Consider the following 11,660-nt stretch of genomic DNA (forward strand, 5'->3'; position numbering starts at 1 on the left):
AAAAAAAAAAAAAAAAAAAAAAAAAAAAAAAAAAAAAAAAGGAAAATAAATAAAGGGCTAAAATCTACATGAAAAAGAAAAGGAGAGCCCAAGAGCCAGGCTTTCCAAGTGAACCAAGAGACATTAAGCAATTGTATGATTCTTTTAAATTAAGCATGATTTTGGGGACTCAAAATACGCACAGTGTTTACAAGGCACATTAGAAAATTAGACATCCTTGCCCTTGAGCAACATGTAATGTTGCTGGAAAGACAAGAACACATGAAATGTCACTAGATAACAAGGAAATATAATCAGGCGGGCTCTCTCGCGTAAGTCGCCAAGAGCTAGAAAGGAGTGGAGGGGGAGGTGCTGGTGTGGGAACTACTGCAGAAGGTTCTATAGGACCTGGGGGACTTGGGCTCAAGCTAGGAAAGCGGGAGATACTCGAGTACAAAGAGAAGTCAGGAGAGCATCCTAGATGGAGGGACTGGGCTGAGGGAGCAGAGGTGGGAAGGAGACCTGTGACGTGGAATGAACCAGCCCTTGCGGCAGAGTGAGGAGACTGGCACACCTGGGGTTCAGGAAGCACACTGGGTGATGGTGAACGGGGTGAGAGGACTGGAGTGGGGTCCCTTATTGTCAATGAGATGAATTCCCACAGCTGTGTAGGCTGCCCTTGGGAAGAAAGCTGGACCGAGGATCCATGTCCTCATTCAGGTTGTGAATGTGTCTAGCTAATCCTTGGAGATCTTCAGGAGAAACACTCAAATCCACAAAAGGAACCCCTTCCCCACCCTGAAGACTCACTGTGCTCCAAGGACATGACAACCCTGCCTAAAATAGGGGCAGTATCAGCGCCATGCAAACCTGTTCTGAGAGGCTAGGAGAGCTATTTTAGCAGCCAGGCTGCCTCCCAGCCAGTCAGATAGCAGGGAAATGCATGGCGGTGCTAATTTCCAGAGAATATCAGAAAGCACCAGAAAGTGGGGCAGCCACACAGTGGACCAGGATTTCCCCCTGACTTCCTGACCACCCCAAAGAACCTCACCAAAGGGGAGGGGCTGTGTCAGCTGCGCCAGGACACGCAGAGCGAAGGCAAGGAAGCCAAAAAATTGCAAAAGGGCTGTGGCTCCCATGCCCCACTACCACTAATTCCCCTAAAGCCCTGGTACAGGAGAAAAGACAGACTCCTGTGGCATGGCGATATAGTTACCTTTAGAGAAGCTCCCTTGTCACCAGCAAAATGTGACCTTCATACTTTTCTTATCTTAATATCTGGATAAACATTTGTTGTGCAATCGCACAAATAAAGGTTCTAAGGGTGAAATGTGGTGTGTCCAGTAATACCACGCAGCTCTGAACCCGGGCACCAGAAAGTCCTTTTGGCTCTGGAGATGACTTCTCTCTCTCTTTACCCTGGGCACCAAAATTAGTTTCATCAACCTCAGCCAGTGCTGGAGTGAGGGCTGCCATATGCTAAAATAGTATCTGAGAACTCTTGGAAACACAGGAGAGAAACACAAGGTTACGGTGGTTTACAAACACTGAAGAAAGCAACTTCACTGGAGCGCTTCTTAAACCAAATAGAGAGGGAAGGAGCATTATTGGGGTTTAGCCTGGAATCTTCACAGAGTGAATGATATTCTTCTAGCTCCCTGAATTCTCCACATGGCATATTTTGTATACCGTGATATACTCAATTAAACATGAGTATTTTCATTCAGAAAAATAGTGTAGAGGTTATATGTTCATCAAAGAGTGGTTATCAAATGATCCGTGTTTTACTTGCACGGTCCTATTATTTCTAGAACACTCTGTAGAAACATCACAGAGTCCCAGATCCCCATATATTTGACCATCCAGAATTGATTTTTTAAATTTTGTTTTGAAGTTCTGAAGAACGGGCCCTCGAACAGCTCCTCACAGGCACAATTTTCTGCTGTTTCCACGTGGAATTCATAAACAGAGACAGCAGCTGATTTTGTGTGCGCACAAAAAGCCATTCTTTCCTGCAACTGTGTATGACGTATTTTCCAGGACAATCTTTCTCAATACTCCAAAGTGCTTCAGCAACAGGAAGCTGTAAAGGTAGGAAGGAGGCCTGTAGATATTTGCTGTAATTACTCATTAGTAATGAGAGTAGTTAGCATTGAAGTTTGAGTCACCCCCTTCCTGCTCATGCTCCTTCATTAGGTTATAACAGGTGCCCAAGAGGACACCTGGGTCCAGTTGTAGCTTTCACTGCAGGTGACATGGTTTGCTTCTTTTCACAGCTCAATTTCTCAAACATAAAATTAGGATAATGTGTTACCCTTCCTTCCCCCTGCCCTCTACCCAGAGGCAGTCAGGACAAGTCTTATTCAAAGTGGTAACAACATGAAAAATTTGTATCAAGGGTAAAATATACATATTTATTAATATAAATACAGCAGAGAGAGAGAGAGAGAGAGAGAGAGAGAGAGAACTGTACGACTAGATACCCAGCACAGTGATTTAAATGATTATTACAAAAAAAAAAAATCATACACTTTAACCAATGTATTTTTAAAGGATTTATAAAATGCTTCTGAACACAGATTGAGGCCATGTGTCCCCTTATTCATAGTGAGCCACTGACTCCCCACACTCATAGGTCAAGAGCAGGGAGACTCAGACTGAAAATGAGACCAAAAGAGTCAACTAAAGCTGTTACAGAATTGATGAACTTCTAAAAAGACTATCATATCAGCTGTACCCCCAGCATCTGTGGGCAGCCAACATCACAATGGGGGTTAGTTAACCTCCAACATTACAAGTGTGAGTACAGAAAATGGAGTCATTTTCCCACTCGTGTACTTTATCATACAGCTTCATCCAATAAAATCACTCATCTGATTCCTAGCACTAACCTCTCAGGTTTGAATTTTTTATTCGAAGGTACCATGGATATGGGATGCAGAAAGTCACTGGAGGAATATAAGAAGAGATTTCTAACAATCCACTTCCTTGGCTTTGTAAAATTGGGAAAACGCCAGATGGGGGCATGGCAAATCAATATATATATTTTAATGGGGTAATTTTCCTTACTGACAAACCACCTTTTCTGAAATATCTTTCCACATGAGAAAAGGACCTGCTTCCCAGAGTCATTATCTCACATAGAAGTTACTTGGAACTTTAAAACTAAAGAATTTTTCCAAGTGAAGGCGGGACAATGTGCCTCCTGGGAACATGTAAAGGCTCTGATGCTCATGTCATATTATTATAAGCTTGTTGATGTACAACTGGCCCCTGGAAACAGTCTAAGGAGGTCAAGCAAACTGGTACTCTTGAGAATACAGGAAAAAACAAGACCACTTAGAGGTAGGTAACATTCTGGTCCATTCCACATGCCTGTCTTCTTGGCTCCAGAGAGCTCACAGGGCCCTGTCACTCTTATTGATCTCATACTTGCAGATCAGTTCTGTGGCTTTCCATAGCGGGACCAGACCATTGGTGACAAACTGCACCAACCTCTACTTGAAAAATCACAGATACTGGCACGCCGTGCATGGCCACCACACACACAGTGATATGCAATTGCCAATATGGCTTGCTTCTCTCTCTGTTATGATATGTTCATGCAATTGTGTTCTACAGCACTGGGAAAACTCAACAAGCCCTTTGAGGTTCACACTGCAGAGGCCAATGGTGTGATGGCTGTGAAAGCTTGGGGCTCTATAAAAACGCACCATACTATTATTGCAATGATCATAGCTATTCTTTATTTTCCCGTCCATTCTCTCCTTCCTGTGCTCACAATTTCAAAAGATCAAAAGGGCCAGAGGCAGTCTTATGCAACTTGATTTGGAGATGGCTCTCCAGAAGCCACGGAGGAAGAGCTTCCAACAGGTTCTTCTGCACAATGGAGTCTGAAGGTTACAGGAATTACTTAAGTCTTGCCACCTGTTAAAAGTGGGAGGTGGAAAGCTTTGAACTTTTTGGGGGCAGTAGAGAACCATCTCCTGCCAGAGTGGAGGAAAACCCATGAAAAATTAGAGTTTCCAGGGCTTCCAAGTCTACCGTTCATATCTTCAATCCCTGTCTGCGTGTGAGGTTCCATACAAGTGACGAATCGCAAAAGAGAAAAGTAATTATAATAATTGTAAATACAACAGCAAAAGCAGTTATCATTTATAGTATGGTACTATGGCATGGTACTAGATACTTTATAGATATCTTAGGTAAGGTAAGGCAGTGTGGATCACTAGTTAAGAGTACTGGCTCTGGGGAAATCAGCTCGGTGCTTTGTGTCCACCTAGAGGGGTGGGATAGGGAGGGTGTGAGGGAGACGCAAGAGGGAGGGGATATGGGGATATATGTATACGCATAGCTGATTCACTTTGTTATACAGCAGAAACTAGCACAACAATGTAAAGCAATTATACTCCAATAAAGATGTTAAAAAATAAATAAAAGTTTAAAAAACATACTAACAACAACAAAAAAAAGAATACAGGCTCTGGAGGCATTCTGCCCCATTCGAATCCCAGCTCCACCCATACTACCTACTTGACCTTTGGCAATTCACCTTTCTATACTTTGGCTTTCCCATCAGTGAAATGGGGATAATAACAGGGCTTATCTCACGGGTTGTTATGAGGATTAAAAGAGTTCATGCATGGAAAGTTCTGAGGACAGTGCTTACACAAATAAGACTAAGTGTTTGAGTTTTTTGTTTCGCCCTATTGCAGATATAAGGACACACACATTCCTAGTACCTAAAAAGACCTCCAATAACTGTTTGAGGATGATAGAAAACATGAGGATAATATTTCATGGCCATTTTAAGAAGCAGTAACAAAATGAACCACACCATACATATATACAACGGAATATTACTCAGTCATTAAAAAGGAACGAAAGTGTGCAGTTTGCAGAGACATGGATAGACCCAGAGGCTGTCATACACAGTGAAGTAAGTCAGAAGAAAAAAATGAATATCGTATAATATCGCTTATATGTGAAATCTAGAAAGATGATACAGATGAACTTATTTGCAAAGCAGAAGTAGAGACACACACATACAGAATGGATGTATGGATACTGGGGGAGGGGGTGGAGGAAGGGAGGGGTGGGATGAACTGGGAGATTGAGATTGACATATATACACTACTATGTATAAAACAGGTAACTAATGAGAACCTACTGGACAGCACAGGGAACTCTACTCAGTGCTCTGTGATGACCTAAATGGGAAGGAAATCCAAAAAAGAGGGGATATGTGTATACGTATAGGTGATTCACTTTGCTGTACAGCAGAAGCTAACACAACATTGTACAGCAACTGTACTCCAATAAAAATTTTAAAAAATTACTAAAAAGAATGAACCACACCAGAACTAAGCCTGTGCAGGGCACTCAGTTCCCCTTCCTCCCATTACTGAGGGTAGACATGTGGGTGGACAGACAGGTGGGTACAGGTAAGGTTAAGCTGCACTACAGAATCTTTACTAGATGTACACACCAACCTCCTCCCCCATCTCCAAGACAGGGAGAGACACTGGCAGTGAAATGTAGGACCCCTCTGAGACCTGAACAGTAAGATCCTAAAAGGTAAGGCACTCACCAAATCAGACATCCAAGAGCAAGGGCTTGCCTTCTCCAGATCACAGAACTTTTGAAAGCCTACTAGAGCTGAACTGACTTCCCTTGGGGGAAAATATGCTTTTATCCATAACACCAGCAGCCAATTTCAGAGGCTCCCGGACCACCCCTCTGAATCCCATTCACAAAGCCCAGATTAAGAAACTCCCTCTCCCTTCTTGGTCTTCCTAGAATCATAGCTATCTCCACGATTATCCTCAGTGGGACCAGAAGCTCTATCCCTAGCCTCCCTCCGTGCCCCTCACCAAAGCAACTGTACAAAGAAGAGTAAACATTCAACTCTGGGGGCTCTTCTGTCTATGGTGTCAGAGAACACCACAGGGATACCCTTGAACCCCCCCCACTTTTCATTACTCTCATTACCCTCAACACTGACTCCCTCTGTTTGACCTCCCTCAGAGCCAGTCTTCATGCTGGTGATCAGGGCCTACCCTGTGTGATTCCAGGGAAAACCAGGAACCCATTCTCCCACTCCCCAACACACAATACTTTTCAATAATTGTCTGTGCTTAAATGTATAGTTATTGACTGAAATGCTATTAAGAACTTCTTGGACTTCCCTGGTGGCGCAGTGGTTGAGAGTCCACCTGCCGATGCAGTGGATGCAGGTTCGTGCCCTCGTCCGGGAAGATCCCACGTGTCGCGGAGCGGCTGGGCCCGTGAGCCATGGCCGCTGAGCCTGCGCGTCCGGGGCATGTGCTCCGCAACGGGAGAGGCCACAACAGTGAGAGGCCCGCATACCGCAAAAAAAAGAACTTCTTATCTTTAGCTTCAAAAGATTTGATCTCAACAGAAAAGTGACAGGTAAGCTGCCAGCTACTGTATTTTTAGTTAAGCTTCCTTGTGTGTCCTTCCCCTCCCCGCAAACAAACTAAGCAACTTGAAGACCGGGACCACATTCCCTTATTTCTTAATATCTCTTTAGCATTTTATCCAAAGACGGAGTAGGTGTTCAATACACATTTGTTGTCTTTATTGGTTTACATCGTGAATAGCAGAGCTGGTTTTCATCACGAAACTAGACATTGGTACTGGGGAGGGTGGGGGTAAAGGGTACTGGGGACCCTGAGAGCAAACATTGCTAACTTTACAATATTGGCAAAAGCCCTACCTGCTAGGAACTATCAATGATGGTCAGTACCAAATACAATAGGGAAGATTCATTAGGCTAAAATGAAAACACATGTTGGTATGGGACAGAACTGAGGAAAATACAAAAAAAATAAGCCAATACCACTGGAGAGATTTCCTGAGAAGTAGAAAAGCCTAAATCTTGAGATAATTAATGACAGCAAATATTTTCAAATGTATTCGGCTGAAATCCTGGAGCACTAAGAATTATCTAATTGGTTCCTTCTATTTGTAAACATTTTACAGAATAGATTCCTAGAAAGTTGAGGATCACCCTACACACACACACACACACACACACACACACACACACACACACAAAGAGAGAGAGACACAGACTGACTTACATTCAAAGTGAATTAAACAGTTTTGTTCTCATGGTTTTCACTCCTAGTGAAAATGCCAACTTATTCAATACAGGAATCAATCTATCAATAGTAGCTTCTTGAATGTCTCTGCTGACAGGTAGTTCTCTGCCTCATAAAGCAATTTGCTCCACTGGAGAATAGTCCCTGCATAAAATAATTGTAAGCTTCCCATCAGCAATGCTGAAAAAAACCTGTAGTCATAGCATTCTTTTGAACCTAATGAAAGCTGTGTGAATTAAATTTTATTCACCTGAACCTATAATGTGTTACATCAATTCCTTATCACACCTGCATTCTGGTAATGCAATTGGAAAGAGACATCGAATGTTGAAGGAATATTTATAGTAAATATATTTAAATTGAGGAAAACTGTCTAGCAATATTTTTGCCTTCCGAATAGAAAAAAAGGTGGGCTTTGATTTTATTTTAGCAGAGGAACCACTACATCCAGTTGGCAGGGGGAGACAGAGATAGAAAACTTCTGATCTGCTACCCCTGATCTTCCTCCCACCCAAGGCCCCACGCTAAGCAATCGGCGCTTTCTGGAAAGCAGCTCTGAGCTGGGTCTGGCTTTGGGAATGGACTTTCATCCCTGATTATCCAAAGATCCAACTTATATTTACCCAAACCACTCTCCAATCCCCATGTACCTAAGAACTTCCAGACTATTTTCTCTTCCAGGGAAGGAGCTCAGAAATTGTTTTTATCAGGAAGTGAGTAGCCCAGCCACTTTCTAGCTCTTCCCAGAACCAGGAACCCTGATTAATGAGACCTTCACTTCACTCCTGACAGATGAGTGCAGGAAGTGAGTGCAGCACCCTTAGCAAGCTTGTTTCTGGCCATCTCTGATGTCACTAGGAATGCCCACCACGGCTAAAAGAGCACACTCTGAAACCCAGTTGGCCAGCCAACGTTTAGAAAGCAAACTCTTTTTTATTAAACATTAACATCTCCATCGATGCGTGAACTTTCTGGAACAAAATAATCCTGTCCACTTCTTGCAAGACTGTTGTTAGAAGGAACATTGCTAATGTTCCATGAATCTGGAATTTTGGGGAAGAAATGGCTCTGCGGAACCAGAAGAATCACATCTTAAGAACCTATACACAGAATCCTAATCTGAAAGCCCCCATAGCAGGTGTCACACCGAACTTGTGAGGCACTCTGGCAAAGCTAAGGACCGCCACTTACATGACACACCAACTTTCAATGCATTGGTTCACATATTTGAATTTCATCTTGGTCCTGCAAGGAGCATGCCCCCATCAAACAGAGCCAGACTAGAAAAGTAAATACGTCTCAAAACAATTAGCCCAACATGAATTGGACAACCTTTCTTAGGACTCCGGTTGGTGAGGGACACACTGTTTGCCCTGCCAGTCTGCGACATAAAACCAAAGGCAAGGCGCAGAAGGCAGACACGCGGGGCCACCGCCTCTAGCCTCCTAGGCATCTCACAGGCAATCTCCACAGTGGTTCTTAAACCTGCCGCTCTAGTGAATAATTCGGAGTCTGATTACCCAACTTTTTCCTGCTCCGATTCTGGCTCCCTCTATCTCTAACGAAAGAGGCACTACAGCCAGGTATGTCGAAATAGTTCTGCCCCTACTCCCAAGTTTCTTGCGACGATTAACATACATAATAGCACAGGACCCGCGCAAAGCCGCGCGGGAGAAGCTGACACTTCACACATCTGTCAAGATTACCATCAGGCCCCACCTCCGCGATTGCAACATTCACCGATAGGCATCACACTTGTAAAATGTACAATAAGTTCCCTCGCCGGCTCCAGAGCCCAGCGCGCGCAGAGGAGCTGACTATAATTTTGTCTTCTGATCGTTCAATCATTATTATTGGCAGGCTATGCTGGCTTGACAAACTGCGTTGGAATCTTCAAGTCCCTTCCCTGCTTCGCTGCCCTCCAAAGACACAGGACTCCTGGGCTGCTCCGAGGCCCCCGGGGGCGAGCGACGGCTGCAGTCTCAGGGCCCAGAACGGCCAGGGCAAGGCTCCCTCAGCCGTCTCAAGCCTGGGGGCGCCACCGTGACGCGGGAGGGGAGCCGCGGCCGCAACCCGGGAGCGGGGCTCAATCCCCTCCCCCCAGCGATCCGGGAGCGAAGGGCCCGGGCGCTCGGCCAGAACGGGCGCGATTCGCTCCTGTTTATCAAATCCTTATCGGTGCTCCGAGGTGGGAACCGCCGCTTTCGACCAGAGGATACACGGTTTCTGGCTCCGATCCCACAGTGGAAGTCGGAGCAAGAGTAAATCGACCCAAGCACTGAGCTCTTCGGGCTCCCCGGCTCGAGGCCGGTCACCCCCGCCCGTCGCGGCTGGGTCCCCATCCCCGAACCACCGCACAGCCTTCCAGCAGCTGATCTCCCGCGGCTCAAGCCCTTCAGCCGGCCGCGCGTTCGATTACAATTCTCCGCACACCAGCCCCGCCAGCCGCCGTCGAATACGGGGCTGAAAGCTCCAGCCCGCGGGGCGGCACGAATGGAGGTTGGGAGGAGAGGGGGGTCAGGCGGCTAGCCACGCACGACTGCGGGAGGCAAGGCGGTTCCCACGTCTGCACGCCACTCCGTGCGCTCTCACCCTCGCCGGGAGAGGGCAGTGAGGTTGCCTCTCCGCTAGTGCTGAGAGGCTGGCGAGGGCAGGCGGGCAGATCGTGGCTGCCCTTCTCTGTCCTCTTGGGAGAGAGACACCGGGACCTGCTGGGAGCGCCCGGCGTCGCCATCCCCTCCCCACACACCAAGACACCTGCCTCCGCGAGGCAGCCCAGCCCACTACCCACTCTCCCGCCGAGGCAAGGTGCGAGATCAGGAAAGGGGCTTCTCCCATCTTCCGTGGGGTCTGGAACCCTGGAGTGGGGCCCTTTGCTGCGTCCTGGCCTCTCTGCCGGGGTCCTTACCAGCGCCGCGCTCCGCCTCCGGCCCCTCGCCAGTCTGGGGAGCAGCACGCGCAGAGCTCGTTTGGAAGAACCCCAAGGGTCCCGAGGAAAAGAGAGGAGTGAGTGCTGCCCCTCATGCGAGCCGTGAGAAAGTCGAAAGTTGACCTGAGCCGAGTCAACCGAGAAACATTTCAACGTGCTGGCCGCGGGGGTTTGGTGCGGGGGTGGGTTTGGGGGGATGGATTTTGGAAGGTACCCCGGGAGCACCTCCGACCTCTAGGGCCATCTCCCTCGGCCTCTTGGCTTCGCTGCCCGCGCTAATTCCCGACTCCTTCGGGCCACAGAACTCTCAACCGCGAAACCGCAGCCGCGCGTCCCCAGACGGGGCACCTGCCTTCCCCTGCCAAACTTTCCAAATCTATCCCCCGGCCTCAAAGACCGCTCCACGCTCCTCTCCCAGCGGTTCGCGGTCGCGCCGGTCCCGCGAAGCCCCGCCACTCCCACCCCCACCCTGAACCAGCTCCGGACGCCCGTTTACCTTTTTTTCTCCTTGTCAGCTGTCATTGTCGCGGGGGCCCTTTGAGACGCCGAGCACCTGAGCTCCAGGGCCGGTGGGGGCTGCCGCCGCTACCTTCGCTGTGGCCCTAGCCCACTCCCGGAGGCCCGCGCCCGTGTTAAAGGTCCCGAGTGCTCGCAGGTCCCGAGCGCCCGCACAGCCAGGTGGAAGTTTGCGGGCGGCTGGCTAGGTGCGGGGGAGGGGGGTGGAGAAAGGTGACGGGGAGGAACCTGCACGCGGAGGCGGGGTCGGGGAAAGGAGTGGGAGGAGGCTGTCACACGCAAAAGAAGGGCAGCGAGAAGGGGGCCGAGGTTCCTTTTTCCTTCGAAAAGGAGTCAGGAGTCACTCTTCTGGGTTTATCAAAAAAGAAGTGGCTCAAACGACGGGAGTTGGCAGAGTCCGGGGCCGGGAGGACGCGGAGGCTGAGATGACCATACAGTCTCAGGACACTGCCGAGGATTGTACGGCCGCCTCAGGAAAGCTGGGGCGGGAGGCGACGGGCGCCGGAGCTGTGCGGCGGACCGCTCGCGAATGTCGGGCTCGCGGGGCCGCCAGCCCACTTTAAAAACTCCGGCGGCCCGCGGGGGGGGGGGGGCGGACGCGACGGGCGCGGGCGCAGCGGGCGGGGGCGGGCTCGCGCTAGAGGGCCCCGCCCCGCCCCGCCCGCGCCGCGCGCCCGGGCAGCCCACGGCGTCCCGGCCAATAGGGAAGCGCGGCCGCAGCCTCTGCCCTGACCCCGGCCCGCCCCACTGCCCCCGCGCTCCGCTCGGCTGTGGCCCGCCCGCCCCGCTTCCGCCCTCTGCGGTTCCAGAAGTTGTTTATGAGGTCTGCGGGGTGGCGGGGAGCTAGGAGGGATTCCGCACTGGGGAGGCGCACCTTAAGTGGGGCTAGGCGGCAGCGAGGAGCCGGTCTCCGGGAGTGCTGCAGGAGCGGGAGTGCTCCCGTGCGCTGGCGTCCTCCCACCTCTGCCCTGGGATCAGGGCACAACCGCGAGTGCCGAGGGTCCCGCGCTTCGCAGAGCCGCTCGGCGGTGCCGCGCTCCCGCGTCCTTCGCCCCACTGCGTGTCCCCTTGGGCCCGGTGACGGTAATTCCAAGGGCCCCAGCGCTGCG

General features: G+C 49.3%; 1 protein-coding gene across 1 annotated transcript in view; it reads right to left on the reverse strand.

The window, feature by feature from the left end:
* EPAS1 (endothelial PAS domain protein 1) overlaps positions 1-10,831 on the reverse strand; it is an 88,716-nt gene extending 77,885 nt beyond the window's left edge. Inside the window, exon 1 of the mRNA XM_029231443.1 lies at positions 10,532-10,831. Within this exon, the coding sequence (XP_029087276.1) occupies positions 10,532-10,557 (26 nt within the window). The 5' untranslated portion in view covers positions 10,558-10,831. The remainder of the gene's footprint in view (positions 1-10,531) is intronic.
* Positions 10,832-11,660: the final 829 nt, after the last annotated feature.

The sequence above is a fragment of the Monodon monoceros genome, unplaced genomic scaffold (genome assembly GCF_005190385.1).
Source record: "Monodon monoceros isolate NGI ecotype Baffin Bay Population unplaced genomic scaffold, NGI_Narwhal_1 Super_Scaffold_19, whole genome shotgun sequence".
NCBI classification, from domain to species: Eukaryota; Metazoa; Chordata; class Mammalia; order Artiodactyla; family Monodontidae; genus Monodon; species Monodon monoceros.